The 16,498-nt window shown below is 32.4% G+C and overlaps 1 protein-coding gene and 1 long non-coding RNA gene across 2 annotated transcripts; one reads left to right on the top strand and one right to left on the bottom strand.

The window, feature by feature from the left end:
- Positions 1-4,639: 4,639 nt before the first annotated feature.
- Positions 4,640-5,236, top strand: LOC145129488 (uncharacterized). Its single transcript, XM_079064230.1, has 2 exons — positions 4,640-4,883; positions 5,018-5,236. Exons 1-2 carry the CDS (start codon positions 4,701-4,703, stop codon positions 5,204-5,206), a joined length of 372 nt encoding a protein of 123 aa, XP_078920356.1. The 5' UTR covers positions 4,640-4,700; the 3' UTR covers positions 5,207-5,236.
- A 4,752-nt stretch (positions 5,237-9,988) lies between these two features.
- Positions 9,989-10,821, bottom strand: LOC145128702 (uncharacterized). The gene is made up of 3 exons (XR_013717060.1): positions 10,801-10,821; positions 10,189-10,415; positions 9,989-10,097 (listed from the first exon to the last, which is right to left on the bottom strand). It is a non-coding gene; the product is annotated as an uncharacterized LOC145128702 (long non-coding RNA).
- Positions 10,822-16,498: the final 5,677 nt, after the last annotated feature.

Genomic DNA, 16,498 nt, shown 5'->3' with positions numbered 1-16,498 from the left:
ATGTCGATTACATAATTTTAACAGGAAATAAGCAGGCGTTTATTGCTAGATTATATCAAGAATTCGTTATTAAGGATCTAGGCAAATCTTGGGACTAGAGGTTGTTTACACTACAAATGGGTTGTTCTTAGTCAATCCAAATATGCCTTAGATATTATATCCAGAGTTGGTTTATTGGATGGAAAACCAATCTTTACTCCACTTGCTACCTCAGAGGCGTTAACTAGTCATGATGACCCATTTCATGACCAAACTCTCGATCGTTCTTTGGTTGGTGCTTTGCAATACCTCACCATCCCTTGTCCTAATCTCTCATATGCAGTAAACCAAGTTAGTCAGTTCTTGCATGCACTAACAACAACTCATTTCCAGACAGTCAAGCGTATTCTCAGATATGTCAAAGGAACCTTATCCTTTGGTCTTTATTATCATCGATCTTCAACTATTCCTCTTGTTGACTACTTGGATGCTGATTGGGCACGTTATATCGAGACACGGCGCTCAACCTATGGTTATTCTATCTTCCTTGGTGGTAATATTGTCTCTTAGAGTGCTAAGAAGCAACCTACTGTATCTCGCTCTAGCTGTGAATCTGGATATAGGGCTATGGCAAACACGGCTTCTGATATCATTTGGATTACTCACCTCTTACGAGAGCTTCACATTCCAATCTCACCTGCGCCATGTATATATTCTGACAACAAGAGTGCAATCTTTCTTAGTTAGAATCCTATTGCCCATAAACGTGTCAGACGCATTGATATAACTTATCATTTTGTGAAAGAGTTGTTAACCTCCGACAAGATTTATACTCAGTTTATTCCCACCACACGTATGGTGGCATATCTTTTTACTAAAAGTCTTCCATGACCCTTATTTGAACATTTTAGATCCAATTTATGTGTTGGTCCACCACCTTCTAGCTTGACGATGGGTATTAAAGATAAGATTACATGAATACAAATTATCTATCTACTCCTGGTTGATAGGAATATTGTTGTATTTGATTTCATCTTACCATGTATATTGTATTCATTATAAATATCAATATACAATACAATTATTGGAGATTAATCATAATTACTCTTGTAGTTACATTGATCTATATCTCATCCTTTAATTTTGTATTTGTTTAACATACTAATCATTAGATACATTTTTTTGTCCACGTACTAATATAATAAACACCAGATACCATTGTTCTTGCCTTTTTATGAATTTCCAACATAATGTGGCAGTGATCTACCATTAACCACGACCCTCCACGAATTGACACACACTCGCTCTTCCTACCCAATGATGCATAAAATGCTTTTAATGTGTATCTTCGTCGACTAATTTTCTCACATACAAAAGTAAGTCGAATTCCACAATATTGGTATTAAAACTTCCAAGTAAATGCGAGTTTTTTAATAATTTTTTTTAATTCTAGTTATTTGATACTACTTAATATTGATATTGAGCAAACAATAAAATGACACAAAAAATTATCGTGGTTTGGTTGATATAATCTATCTCTACGAACAAGAACCTAAGAGCAATCTATTACTTGACTATTTTCAAAAAGATACATTTGAAAACATAACTATAAATACTTATAACCGTAAACACCCAAACATATATTCCAAACATTTATCCTTTCGAAATCATCATTTGGGTTTCTTCACTTCGTTCTAGGTCATATTATCTATTGGAATCACCAAATTTCAAGTCACATTTCCAAGGGCGTAGCCAATATAGGGCAATAGTGGGTCTTGGCCCACCCACACAAAATTTAGGTTATATATATATATATATATATATATATATATATATATATATATATATATATATATATATATATATAGGGAAAAGTTCAATAGAGAACCATAATTATTGGTTTTTCAAGGAACCAAATCTTTTTTTCAATTTTTAGAGCTTATTCTTTATCGAAAAAAAAATCTAAAAATATCTAAATTCATATATTAACATTGTGAATGTGAAAAATATTTTTCGGATTCACCGTGTGAATCCGGATTCACATTGTGAATTTTCAAAGATTCACATTGTGAATTTGACGTAAAAAAAAATCGAATTTGATATCATTGGAAAAATGATAAAAAGTTATGAATTTCTGTATTTTTAGTTTTTTTTTTGATAAAAGATAAGTTCTAAAAGTTGAAAAAAAGATTGGTTCCTTGGTTAATTATGGTTCTCTATTGAACCTCACCCTATATATATATATATATATATATATATATATATATATATATATATATATATATATATATATATATATATTAGAGTTGTGATATGCCATATTCCATTCAAAACTTAAAATTAGTAGAAGAGAATACATTGTTGTCTATGTTGATTAGACTCCATTTTAAATTATTTTAATGATTTAAGACAACACTGTGTGCAACTTAAAATAAACAATTTAGTTAATAATGCATATATAATTATCGTTTGAAGAATTTTGCCTCTCGTTCATATTTTGTATATTATTTGGTCTACCCTAAAACAAAATTCTGCCAACGTCACTGCACAGTTCTTACATTTCATGTATAAATTTGAGCTTTTTGATTTCTATTTATGCGACTTTCAGATTCATGGTTTCTTTTCAATATTGAATGAGACCAAAATTGTATAAAACTTTATAATCTACTCCTAGATTATATTTACGTTTGAACCATCAACCATTTGGACCAAAACACACCATGTCGACAACAGATTAACAAATTCCTATGGCCTATCAACCCTTTTGGTATACATTTATATATAGTTTTTATGATCTATTTCTCTTCAAAAGGAAGAAATACTTTAAAATGCATAACCATTTTAGGTTTCAAATTCATCAGATTATATAAACATAAATTGATGACATGAAATACTTGTTTGGTAATACATTTATTTACAACCACGTTTTATATTTTCTCGCTTATATTGTACGTTCATTTTCTACGATAAGACATAAAAATTAAAATTAAAATTGTATTGCGATATTGTTCTTTACAAACCTTTTGTTAAAGAATAAATTACAGATTTGGTGCGATATTGTTCTTTACAAACCTTTTGTTAAAGAATAAATTACAGATTTGGTAACTGTGGTGACTTGATATTACAAAACTGGTCCACGTAAGAATTGATTTTGCTAATATAATGAATTAATGATCGATAACACTGATTTAAATGTTAGGTGATTTACTTTGACATTTTTTGTGTAAAATTATTGAAAACATTTAAAGAAGTTACATATTATCCCCTAAAAGACAACAATATCGGACTTGTTATCCATGATCAAACTATATCGCTGAATTTAAATTAAAAAAGTCCAATGTAGATATATCTTGAATCTAAAAATCATTAAGATTTACTAATATCTCTAGTTTCCAAAATTAATTACCCGGGAAAAATAAACAAAACAAAACAAAACCCTAAGCTCCTCTCCCGCCATCAACAAAACACCAAACCAGTCTCTTCTGCAAACTCTCATCATGACCACCACCACCGTTTCCGCCACTACCACTACCACTACCACCACTACTGCTACTGCCGCCACTGCTGCTTCCGCTACTGGCGGCAATGGCACGAGAGGCCTTCGAAATCAGACACAAGTGCCACCGTGGGTTTTGGTTATGATCAACATTCAATATAACGGTTGCATGATTCATTCGAATGCTAAGGACAATAAATTAGATCGATTTTGCATTGATTGTGGTGCTTCGTTTTGTAATAAATGTAGTTCCAATCACCATGGACATAAGTCCATCAAGGTATAATATTTATTATCTTGAAATCAAGATTATATTTACTACTTCATGTTTAATTAGCATGCGAATAAAGTGTGATCGATTGATGCAAATCAAAAACCTTATAATCCTTAATCATGTTTTGTTGTATATAATCCTTTATCGACTCATATATGATGCGTAGTGATAGATGATTCATTAGAATTTACGTAGTTTATATAAAAAGTTAATAGTTTAATGTTATGCTTATGTTTGATTAATGTTGAAGATTCGTAGGTATGTATATCATGACGTCATCAATCGACCCGATGCTCAAAAACACTTTGATTGTTCAGGCATTCAGGTTAGATTTTTTTTCCATGAACACATGCCAAAAGAGATTGTACTGTGTTTATCATATATTCGAGTGACACTGATATTATCACATCCAAAAAGGTATAACAAAGTGGGATATATAAGTTGTTTGTGCAAAAAGACATAAATATCTTCATTTTCATTATTAAAAATATCCTTAGAAAGTTGGTATTTTTCCAACACTGAAAAAGGTATAAAAAATTTGTGACAATATGTTGTCCATAAAAAAGAAGCCTGAATGTCCTTTTCATTCTCACCACTAAAAATGTCTTAGAAAGCTTACCTTTGTTCTACCCAAAAAGGTATATAATGGTTTTATTGTACAAATGACATGAATACTATTCTCATACCCCTTATAGGAAACAAGATACTAGTCCTTGTACACCAAAAAAATGTGGGAGAGATCTCTTGCATGTACAAAAGACTTAAATGCCCTTCTAATCATCACCATTTAAATTTTCCCTTCAAAGCTTATCCTTGCCCCACGCCACCACCCAAAAAGGAAGACAGGTGGGACAAATACCTCACATATGCAAAAGATGTAAATACCCTTTTTATCTGTAGCATTAAAACTATCCTAGAAAGTTGGTCCTTGTCCCTTTGTAAAAGACGGAAATGCCCTCACACAAGAAATGTGTACAGGGTTATGTAACAAATAGAGCCAAAGTGCTGTTCTTGAAGCAAAGACGTGATGATCAGCAGCCGGTAAAAGAGCAACATCAAAACACAAGGAGTCATAACTGCATCATTTGCAAGAGAAGTTTACCAGATTCACGATACTGCAGTATTCAATGCAAAGTAATCTTTCTTTTCCATGTGTTTTTTCATGTTTTGTAGATAATATAAACAAGGCTAAATAATAAATACTACAATTTTTTATATCTTTGCGAATACTTTTGTTGATCTATTTTTTATTTTTTTAAATTTCATAGGTTTCTGCAATGTACAATACTGGAAACATGGAAGAGGCTGGAGTTGATAAGAATGTAAGCAGAAAGAAAGGTGAAGAGTCAGAGAAAAATTTATATGATGCTATGGAAGCTCAAGCTCCTACTAAATTAATGCCTTCCAAGAGAAAAAGATTACGAAAAGGGTTCCCACATAAGGCACCATTGTTCTGAAATATATCTAAAAGAAAATATAAAATAAGAGAGTGCTACTGTGCTAGTGACTATCTTGAACTTGATTTTTTGGTCATTTATTTGATTTGTGTAGGCGACTTTATCATCTTAATGATTTGTGTAGCTACCGCCATTGAAGGAAGTTTGCTGCTGTTCCTATTATCTACTAAGAAAGTATTGTAAAGTTTTTGGTGATATGTTTGATTAATTCTCTTCCTAGTTCATGCCTAAATGCATTTGATAGAAATTCTTCAGAATCTCAATTGAGCCTTGATTTTCAAGCTCGAGCCCAAGCTTGTGAAATAGTCAGCCACTTTGGATCTCGGCTCCACTAAAAACAAAATTGCAATATCATTAAAAATACATTGATATACATTTAAAATTACATTAAAAAAATCATTACACAACAATAATTGGAATACAATCGATCAAATTAGAATAATATGATATCATATTCTCATGTACTATAAAAATTGACAATGCCCGGTAGATATAAAAAAAATCAAATCCCAAATCAATTTAGTTTAATACAGTGTAATCTGTAATAAATTGTAATTATATCAGGTATTGTAATATCAAAATCGTTGTAGTACCTTTAAAGCATTCGTTGTAACTAAGAAAAAATAACTTTTAAATCAAGTATATTAAAATTTTGAATTTTTCAGGTACTGGAATACCAAATTAAGTTCCGTTCATGCAGTCACTGTAACTAAGACTGAGAGTTAGAAAATTATGAGCTGAGGTCGTAAGAACTAAGGAGGATGAGTGGCAAAAAGGTTGAGCATGACGACAAGTGTTGGCAGCAACGATGAGATGGAGAGGCAGAGAGGATAGGTCGTGGGAGGTAGGAAAGAAAATGGTGAAATCTGAAAGTTTTGAATTGAACTTTGAAGTCTTAATGACCTAGGCAGTTGCTTATGTGAAAACTCAAAAAATATTAAAGATTTTTAGTTTTTTGTTTAATTTTTAAATAAATATATAAAAGGATAAAAGTATAATTTTATAAAACTCGCATGAACTCCTGAGCTTTATGATCCGGTTATTTTTTACTTGAGCTCGGTTCGATTAAAGTTTAGTCGATTTCTCATATTTTCGAGTTGGTCTCGAGTTTCTTATCAATTGGTTCGGGTCGTTTACACATCTACATACAACATATGAAGCATGAAACATTCAAATAATCAACCCCAAGCTGTGTATATAACTGCGAAGCTAATCAGCTAAATCTAAAGGTAATTAGCAAGACTTTTCTTAGGGCTTTACATCCCTCCATCCATTTTCTACACCGTAGCCACTTAACAAAATTTGTTTGTTTTTTGTTTTTTTTCCATCCACTTCATTCTAAAAACCATCAAAATAGTATTTTTTTTTTTAAATCTCACAATAATATATATATTTATAGCGTACTGAGACTAACAAATATACATTAAATTTTAAATGTTTATTAAATATAAAATAATACAAACAAATAAATAAAATCAAAATCAAGATGGAATTACGGATTATGTTGGAGCATTTTGAATCAAGGTGGAGCATTTTGAATCAAGATAGAGCATTTGGCCAAAAGTGCGTTAGGGCATTTGCCAAATTCGCTCCTGGTCATGGCAAATACGATCGTGGGTGGCTTCACCAATCTTGTTGTTGATGAAGGATGTGCTCTTAGGATGAATTAGTTCCTCATGGATGCGCTCATGGTCCTCTTAAATGCGCTACATGTTGCTGAATACACTCCTAGTTGTGATTGCGGTCCTGGATACGTGCTGCTACCTAGGTGCAACGATGCTCTTGGTGTAAATGTGCTATCCCAGGCTAAAGGTTGAATATTCTAGAAGAAGTTGTGTGACGTCCTATAATTGATTAGCATTCATTTGGACCTTTGAATGGATGAGCTTGACCCATTAGGATTTTATGCCTGATCCTTAGTCAATAAATAATGACTGCTAGCTAGGATTTATTGCAGGCTCGTTTTGTTGGTCGAATTCAAGGTCTATATGGTCTTAATTGTAATGTTACTTTGTTTGAGTTAAGTGAATAAGAATACTCACTCCTTCCATGTGGATGTAGGTCGCATTGACCGACCACATTAAATATTATGTCTTTGTGTGTCTGATTCTGCATGCTTTCTCGTTTATTCCGTAACAAATATAACTAGTAATCTGGTTTGGGTAGGTAGGCGTTTTCGACATATTCCACTATATCCAAAAAAAAGTATGTGTATCCACCCACCGAGTAATCTTCCACATATTGATAGAATCTTGAAGTGGAATCAGTGAATCCTGTGTTTTTTTCTTTTTCGGTGAAGGCAGTTATTGATAGAATCTTGAAGTGGTGGGGTTTGAGGGAGCACGAATTTAAGTCTACTAGTGACTAGACAGATTGGTTTTCTACCATTAGAATGAAGAAGGATTTGAAAGATGTTCTGGAAGGGGTGTTCTTTGTTACTTGATGGTTTTTATGGATATTTCTAAATAGGATTGTTTTTGGTAAAGAGAAACAAAAAAATAGTGTTATTTTTTATAGCATTGTTTCTCATTCCTTTCTTTGGTGTTTTAATAGGTCTAAGTTATCTTTTGATTGGGTGTTGTGGCCTTAAAACCCAACTCTTGCTTTCTTGTAATGGTTTATACCTTTTTATGCTAGCCTCTTGCTAGTTTTTTGTTTTAATATATATGTTCAACCGTTTCTAAAAAAATCTTCCACATATGGTGATTTTTCTTTTTCAGTGCCTCAACATACCATTCACATTACCGTGTATATGTGTAACATCCCGAATATACTAGTAAAAATATTCATTTTCAAACCATTAAATCCATACAAACATTTGTTCAAAACTAATCATAGTAAAATGTATCTCTCAAACATCAGAGTAAAATAGTAATAATCAGTGCAGAAAAAGCCATAAGGGGATGTTGTGTAGTCAAGCCAGACTCTTCCCTTTGGAACTCAAAGTACACGAAAACATTTAAAACATAAACCGTAAGCACAAAGCTTAGTAAGTTCCCCAATTTTTCACATACCATGCATATTAGTAAGCCCAACCCTAGGGGTGTATTTCAACCCTACACGAACGCTATGGTCTAACCATAGTCTTACAATCACTCCAAAATTACAGCCCAGTTGTAACCTTTCTGACATGATCCAACCATGGTCTTCCATGCAAGTCATAAAGACAAACAAGTGTTATGATCCAACCACAATCTTTCATACAAGTGTTGTGATCTAACCATAGTCTTTCATGCAAGTTTTGTGATCCAACTATAGTTTATCATGCAAGAGTCACAAAGACAATCTAGCAACCTACATAGTATAGTAAGAAGACTCACTTCACAGACGTAGTCAACATCTAATAGCTCTTGCTATACACCTCCTAATAAACCATATAAGGTAAACTCTTAGTACACCTTCTAAAACTAGCCAATTGACCAAAAGTCAACCAAGTTATAAAGTCAACGATCAGATTCAACTCAAGATGGTCCCTATATCGTGGCCAATCGTTAGCCACATCGTGGCAGCTAATCGACAAAACAGTTGTGGATCCTTCAATCCCCACGTCATGGCAGCCTACTCGCTACGTCGTGGTTTCTGGGTTTGGACAACCTAATGGATTCAAACCTTAATCCATTAATCCCTAAACTTATACTTTCCAGAAAGCTTTTAGGGACACCAAAGGCTCATAAAAATCTAAACTTCATAGACATGCATGCCCTTTACCCAAGTAGGTGAAAGGGTGGAAATATGACCAAAAACTCATACAAAGTTCACAAAGCATTTCCAACTCTTATATCCATAGACTATAATGCTCATGGGACTCAGAAAGGCCATAAAGTTGCTAACTTTATTCCACCCACTCACTCTAACCAAAACCATGGAACAAAATGGGCTAAAATAACCTAGATCAAAAAGAATAAACCATAAAGATGAAAGCTTGAATCCTTACAAATGGTCTAGAAAATGATCTTAAAGATGTGGAGGTGTTTCTTGCTTGATCCTTGCACCAAATCCTCTTCTTCTTCCTTCAAAGTGCACCAAAACACCAAAGATAAGCTCAAATATGATATATATAATCTAGGGATAATGATTTTAATTACCTAAAAAAATTAATATTTCCTTTTAGTTAATGATATATATATATATATATATATATATATATATATATATATATATATATATATATTTTATGATTTTTCCCAAAAATTATTTATGACCGTTTCAAAAAAATTACCTAAAAAAATTAATATTTCCTTGTATTTTAAATCTGAAAAGAAAATCTTAAAAAAATTATTATTTTCTACTATTTCATGTTTTTGTTTTTCAAAAAAAAAATGAATAGAAATCCAATCCCAAATCAATACACTTCCAATCATAAATGAAAACACATCAAATTACAAATAATTCAATGCATTTTTCATCAATTGAAAAAAAAATAGTGTAAAAATTATCATTTCTTCATAAAATGAATACCTCTAATCATAAATAAATAAATACACTCATTCACATGAATACACTACTATTCATAAATAAATACAATCATTCACACATGAATACATTGCAATTCACAAATGAATACATTGTTATTTATAAATTAATACACATTCTATCATATAATGAATACATCTAATCATAAATAAATAGACTCATTCACATGAATACACTACTATTAATAAATAAATACAACCATTCACACATAACTACACTGTTATTCATAAATGAATACACATGCTATTCATAAATAAATACAACCATTCACGCACCCCTTTCATGATATAATCAAATAGTTCACCTGAGTTCATATACTCCATGATGACATATATGCATGATCGAGTCTCTATGACTTCATAAAGCCGAACAATATGAGGATGGGAAAGAAGCCTCATTATATTAATCTCTCGTCTCACTGAAAATACAATCATGAACAAGTAAAGGAAATGATCAACTTCATCACTTCAGAGGAAAGAAAGCGGCAATTGTTGTAATTTTAGGAATACCTTTCTCTGCAGCAGAATCATTGATTGATTGACGAGCAAGGATCTTTATGGCCACTTTGACCCCGGTCAAAATATGTTGGGCTACTTTGACTCTACCGAATGCTCCAATCCCAAGGGTTTTCCCCATTCTATAGTTTGATAGAGGTGGTATTGGTAAGCTTCCATTACCACTGGTTTCACCCATTTTAAGAGACCCGGAGTTTCAATACCCTCAATCTTCAGGGTGCCTACATAAGAAAAAGAAACGAAACATAAAGTAACAAAATAGATCGATCGTTCATTGTTCTCACAAATTAACAAATAGATCGTTTGTTTTCACCAGGAAAGAACACATAATTAATCAAAATATAAGAAATTGAGGATGCAAAATCGATTCACCTCTGAACATTAGCAAATACCCATATGATATGATGTACATGTATTTACAGTTTCCAGGAAGCGAAACGAATCATAGAGCGAAATAGTGAACTTGTTTCAACAAAAAGTAATCTAACCAAGTTGGAAAATAACACACATCTGTCTTTTTTTTTTTTACAAGCAAGGTAATTTACATATAATCAACTCATATCAAATTCCCTGTTGGTAAACAAATGATGAGTTTCTGCAACTAACCTGGGAGCAGAGTATTTCTAGTAGTGATCACTCGAAGAAAAGGTGTAAGTGGCAATGATCAAGTTACGGGGGATAGATGGACACAGAAAGTAAGAAATGGAGTGAGTATTACATTTTTGTCTCCTTTCCTCCTCTTCAGCCTCGCCGACCCCGGAGACGCTCCCCTCGCCATCACGACGGCCGACCACAGACGTCGCCGACTGCCTTCACTTCCTTCCTACGTCTTTCATCGACCTTGCTGCTTTCGATTCTTTGTTTTCTCCGGTCCCGTCAAGTAATGCCTTTGAGGGTTTTGGTGATGGCAAGGTTCGATGATGATAAAAGTAGCTGGTCGCGTTGGTATGAGACGGTAAAACGATGGAGGCGTCGATTGTATGTTGTAGGAAATTAGGTCAACGAAATAGAGAGGCAGAGAGTAATTATAGGAGTTTACAAAATTAGGGTAATGTTTATTTACCTTAATACCCTTTATAATTTTTTTTAATTTAAAAATTAAATTTTAAATGTATTAATAATTAGAAAAATAACAATTAATTATAGCCACACATCTTAAAAATTAGATGGTCCAGATCTGTTCTCGCGTTCTCAACCTTTTAGGTGTTCTCATTTGATCCTACTCCTATATATATATATATATATATATATATATATATATATATATATATATATATATATATATATATACATATATATATATATATATATATATATATATATATATATAGAGAGAGAGAGAGGGTTAGGGTTTCTTCAACGCTCTTGGAGGTGATGGAAGCTGAGGGTGGAGGAAACCCTAGCGATCACTTCCCTTAAATAGGGCCTTAAGCCTGAAATTGAGGGTTTGCTCAAAAACAGTCGCCACATCGTGGCCAATATATTGGCACGTCGTGACAGCTAATTGAGATGCATGATTTATGTGGCCATGCCACATCGTGGGGATACTCCCATCATGTCGTGACCAACACAAAACTCGTAATTTACTTTAAATTTTCATACCTCGAGGATCTGGATGTTACAATATGGGACAGTATTCAAACTTCCCCCCTCATCTCTTAGAGTCCTACATTATGCTATCCAAACACTAGTTTAACTTTCCCAAAACCATAAACTCTATTGTCTGGGTAATTGACCAATGTATTACTGCCTTTTTAACCTGTGCCTTACTCTCAAATCACATTCCTAACCTTATTTTGTTTTTGGATTCATGTCAAAAATTTATATGAATGTTGGCTTGTAAATCTGCTATGTCATCATCTCCTATGTCTCCAATATTATTCATAAAATTCACAATCGGAGTTTCGCTCACATTGTAAGAATCATCTCTAACATCACTTAATGACTTGCTAAGACTCTCTTCAGTAAATTAGGAATTAGATCTATCAAATCCAATGTTATTTTTCATCTTAAATCTATCAATATTAGGTAAAGGAAATAATATATATATATATATATATATATATATATATATATATATATATATATATAGGGTTCGGTTCATGTGAGACGACCTAATTTTGTGAGACCGTGAGACGCAATCCTAGCCACTTATTTTGTAGAAAAAAAAACATTTTTAAAATGCAAAATAATTGAAAATTTTCGAAAAAAAAATTCAAATATTATTTTCGTCATTTATATTTTCCCAAAAAATAAAAAAATATACCAAAAAAAAAATACATTTTTTTACATATTCTGTTAGAATATTAGAATATTTTATATATCTGACAAATCTAGTTGAATATTCTAACATTTTAAAAATCACATTAGAATATTTACGGTGTAGTATTCTATTAGAATATTTCACGTATTTAAAAAAAACGGTAATTTTTTTGAAAAAACATCATAAATGGTCCCTGTGGTTTCCCAAAATCTGAAGTTTAGTCCCCGTGGTTTAAAAACCTCATAGATGGTCCCTGTGTTTTCAAAACTTTTGATGATTGGTCCTTATTGCTAACTCTGTTAAGTTTGTCCGTTAACTGAAGGACATTTTCGTCTTTTCACTACCACAAGGACCATTTATGATGTTTTCTTATATTTTTTTTTTAAAAAAGAAAAAAATTATATAATTATTTTATATGTAAAAGCTCTTTTAAACCATAATCAACATAGTGAAATTTGACCCTCATATCACCATTGTCGAGTAATCGTCCTACCCAAGACCTAGGTTCTGATCTTTGGTAAATCAATCTACCCTTCATCGCTCTCCCTGTTTCCGACCATCGATCCAGCCCCTGTTCACCACCTTTCTCCATGTTTTCATCGACTCCAGTTCGCAAAAATCAAAGTTGAAAACCATAGGATAATTCAACCTTAAGACACTTCCAATTCTAATTATATGAGTGTCTATAGTGTAGAAAATGAATCTGTTCTTCCTTACTTTTTTTTTTCTGTTTTTGGGTTGGCTAAAAACCCTCAATTTGTTACATCTATAAACGCATGGAGTGAACTCCAGGGAAGATATAATATTTCGGAATCAGAACTTCAATTTCTAATTGGGTAGAATTTTGGGTTTGGCATTTAGAATCGAAGCTCCTTAACTGGTGTTGATGTGTTAATGCTACAACCTATTGCATTTGAAATCCCTAACTATTGAAGAAGGAAGAAGAACTGAAACAAAGGAGCAACCATCGACTATTGCAACTAGGGGGTTGTTCCAACAACTTCCTTGGCAGTTCCCTTTTTCTGGTTTCACAACACAACACGAAAGGAAAGAAGGGAGTGGGTTTTTCGATTCTCTGTCGATCGGAGAAGAAGAAATGAACGAGGGCAGAAAATGGTTCGGAGGTGATTCGGTGGTGTTTCTCGACAATCAAATGTGTGTGTTAGCAACTCTCGTTAACAAGAGGAAGAAGATGAGAACAAGGGTTGTTGCCCCTTTTGATATTGCCGGAATCAGCAACCACTCCAGTGGTTTCTTGGACAACAATCAAGAAAAAAAAGGAAGAGAGAAAGAGAGAGAGAGAAATAAAGAGAGAGAGAGAGAGAGGGACTCTGTGCACAGTATTTCATTTTTTAAAAATAAAAGAAAACATCATAAATGGTCCATCTGGTAGTGAAATGACGAAAATACCCTTCAGTTAACGGTCAAAACTTAACAGAGTTAGCAATAAGGACCAATCGTCAAAAGTTTTGAAAACACAGGGACCATCTATGAGGTTTTTAAACCACGGGGACTAAACTTCAGATTTTGAGTAACCACAGGGACCATTTATGATGTTTTTTTTTATTTTTAGGTAATTAAAGTGACGAAAATAATAATTAATTTTTTTTCGGATTTTTCCTTTTATTTTGCATTTTAAAATTATTATTAGATTTGGTCTCACAGTTTCACAAAATTAACATGGTCTCAAATAAACCTGAACCTATATATATATATATATATATATATATATATATATATATATATATATATATATATATATATATATATATATATATGGGCCCGATCACAAAATCATAGCACTAAACCGACTCTGATACTTCACAAGTACGAAGAATATCTACAAAACTAGCATTTCTCGGCCATATTATTTGTGTTAAAGCATTTTTCATCATTTTTCATCAAAACTAGCATTTCCCACGGATTTTCCACGAGTTAAAAAACCCTAATTTACAAAGTACTTCTCACGGATTACACACAAATTATCTACAGAAAGAAATATGTGGAAAATCTATGGGAACAATATCGACATCACCCACGGCTTATCCACAGATTTTGAAAAGTGGGGACACACTTCTGGTCTGTGGGTAAAGCGTGGGTGATTTTCCACAGATTACCCACAGAAAAACATTGTTTTTTTCATTTTCATCCCTTAAACGTTGTTTTTTAGTTCCATATTTCTATCAGTTTACTAAATCAATGTATTTCTTTGTTTCATCAACTTATTATACTCATCTATGTACATATGTATGTGAATAATAAGTTGAAAAAACAAATGATACATTGGTTTATAAAGTATGTATGCCTATGTGTGTATAATAAGTTGATAAAACAAAGAAATACATTGATTTATTAAACATTATAAATGATAAAACAAAGACAATAACGTTAAATGGTCAAAAATGGAAAAATTATTTATTGCTGACGGAAATATGTGGGTAATTATCCACAGATTACCCACATACCATAATCGTTTTTTTATTTTTCGACCCACAAACGTTGCATTTTTCGTTCCATGCTTAACATAACTTAATAAATCATTGTATTTCTTTGTTTTTTCAATTTATTAGATACATATCATACACATGAATGTATGAGTTTACTAAGTTGATGAAAAAAAGGAGTATACTGAAAATTAAGTATGTACGTATGTATAAAAGTATTTATTTATCCCGAAAATTTCTTCCTTATCCCGAAAATTTGAAGTAAAACCCTAACTTTTTTATTTTTTGAAATTCCAAATAGTAAGGCTTTAATTTATTAAAGTTTTAGGTTGGGGTTTCTTTAATATGCTGTAATAATGTCTATTATCTGAATTAGGGTTTAAGTAGTTATGTTTGGTTGTTGAAATTGTTAAAATTTTCAATTTGTTAAAGTGAGGGTTTAGTTTGTTGAAGTGGTAGGTTTAGTTTGTTGAGTTAAAACCCTAACTTTTTAATTGTTTAACACATATGATTAGTGGTATGTTTAGAAATTTTAAATTGTTAAAGTGATATGTTTAGTTTGTTGAGTTATTAAAGTGATATTTTTTGCTTGTTACGTGAAGGTTTGTAATTTGATAAATTAATTTGATATGTAATAAGTAATAGGTTTTAGTTATCATCGATTGATCATGTCGTCGAATAGAGATTAGATGTACGAAAGGAGAATTACCGACGACAATTTTCTTCATCCGGAATTTCATAGTCATCTCATGTCTTTCTTGGATTTTGCATTTGCCAACCAAAACGATATTGAAAGAATTATTGTAAATGGGAAGGAGGTTCTTAAGGTCAGGTGTCCATGTTCCAAATGCAATAACAGGAGATATAAGACAAGATCCTCGGTTGCGGTGGATATAATGAGCAATGGATTCATGGCTGATTATTACATATGGTTTGCGCATGGTGAATCATTTCAAGTGTCGTCTCAACACGTGGGTCAAAGTTCAAACTCCATAGATTATGGTTGTGGTGAATATAATAGATATAATCAAATGATTATGGATAGCATGCACCAAAACCATGTTCCTTATCCACCAGAATCAACGAGTTCGGAACCACAAGACCCAAATCCTACCGCTAGGGCATTCTATCGCTTGTTAGAAGATGCCAATGAGCCTTTGTGGGATGGGTGTAGAAAGTATACCAAATTACAAGCCGCCACTAGGTTTTTGAATTGGAAATCAGATTCCAATGTTCCTGATTCAACATATAATAAAGTACTTCCAATATTCAAAGACATGTTACCTGATGGTGAAAAGCTACCTGCAAACTTTTATGAGACCAAGAAACTGTTGAAGCTACTAGCTTTGCCAAAAGAAAAGATTTATGCATGTAAAAACCATTGCATGTTATTCAATAAAGAGGATTCTGGTTTAGAACATTGTCGAGTGTGAAATTGTTAAAGTGGTTGAAATTAATATGTTTAGCTTTGTTAAATCAACTTGGTGATGTGTTATGAGAAAAGTATGTTGCTAGATATAAGTAGGTTGCTATTATTGATAGAAAATATAAATATGTTACCATTATGGATAATAAAGGTAAATATGTTTCCTATATT

The sequence above is a fragment of the Lactuca virosa genome, chromosome 8, assembly GCF_052849685.1.
Source record: "Lactuca virosa cultivar CGN04683 chromosome 8, Lactuca_virosa_CGN04683_v6, whole genome shotgun sequence".
NCBI lineage: Eukaryota > Viridiplantae > Streptophyta > Magnoliopsida > Asterales > Asteraceae > Lactuca > Lactuca virosa.
Note: the sequence above shows the minus strand (reverse complement) of the source record. Positions and strands in the feature narration are given on the sequence as shown.

Excerpts from the sequence above, each read along its gene's own strand:
- LOC145129488 (XM_079064230.1), top strand. The coding sequence starts at position 4,701 with ATGCCCTCACACAAGAAATGTGTACAGGGTTATGTAACAAATAGAGCC. Across the intron at positions 4,884-5,017 it reads ACTGCAGTATTCAATGCAAA|GTTTCTGCAATGTACAATAC; the intron begins GTAATCTTTCTT and ends TAAATTTCATAG.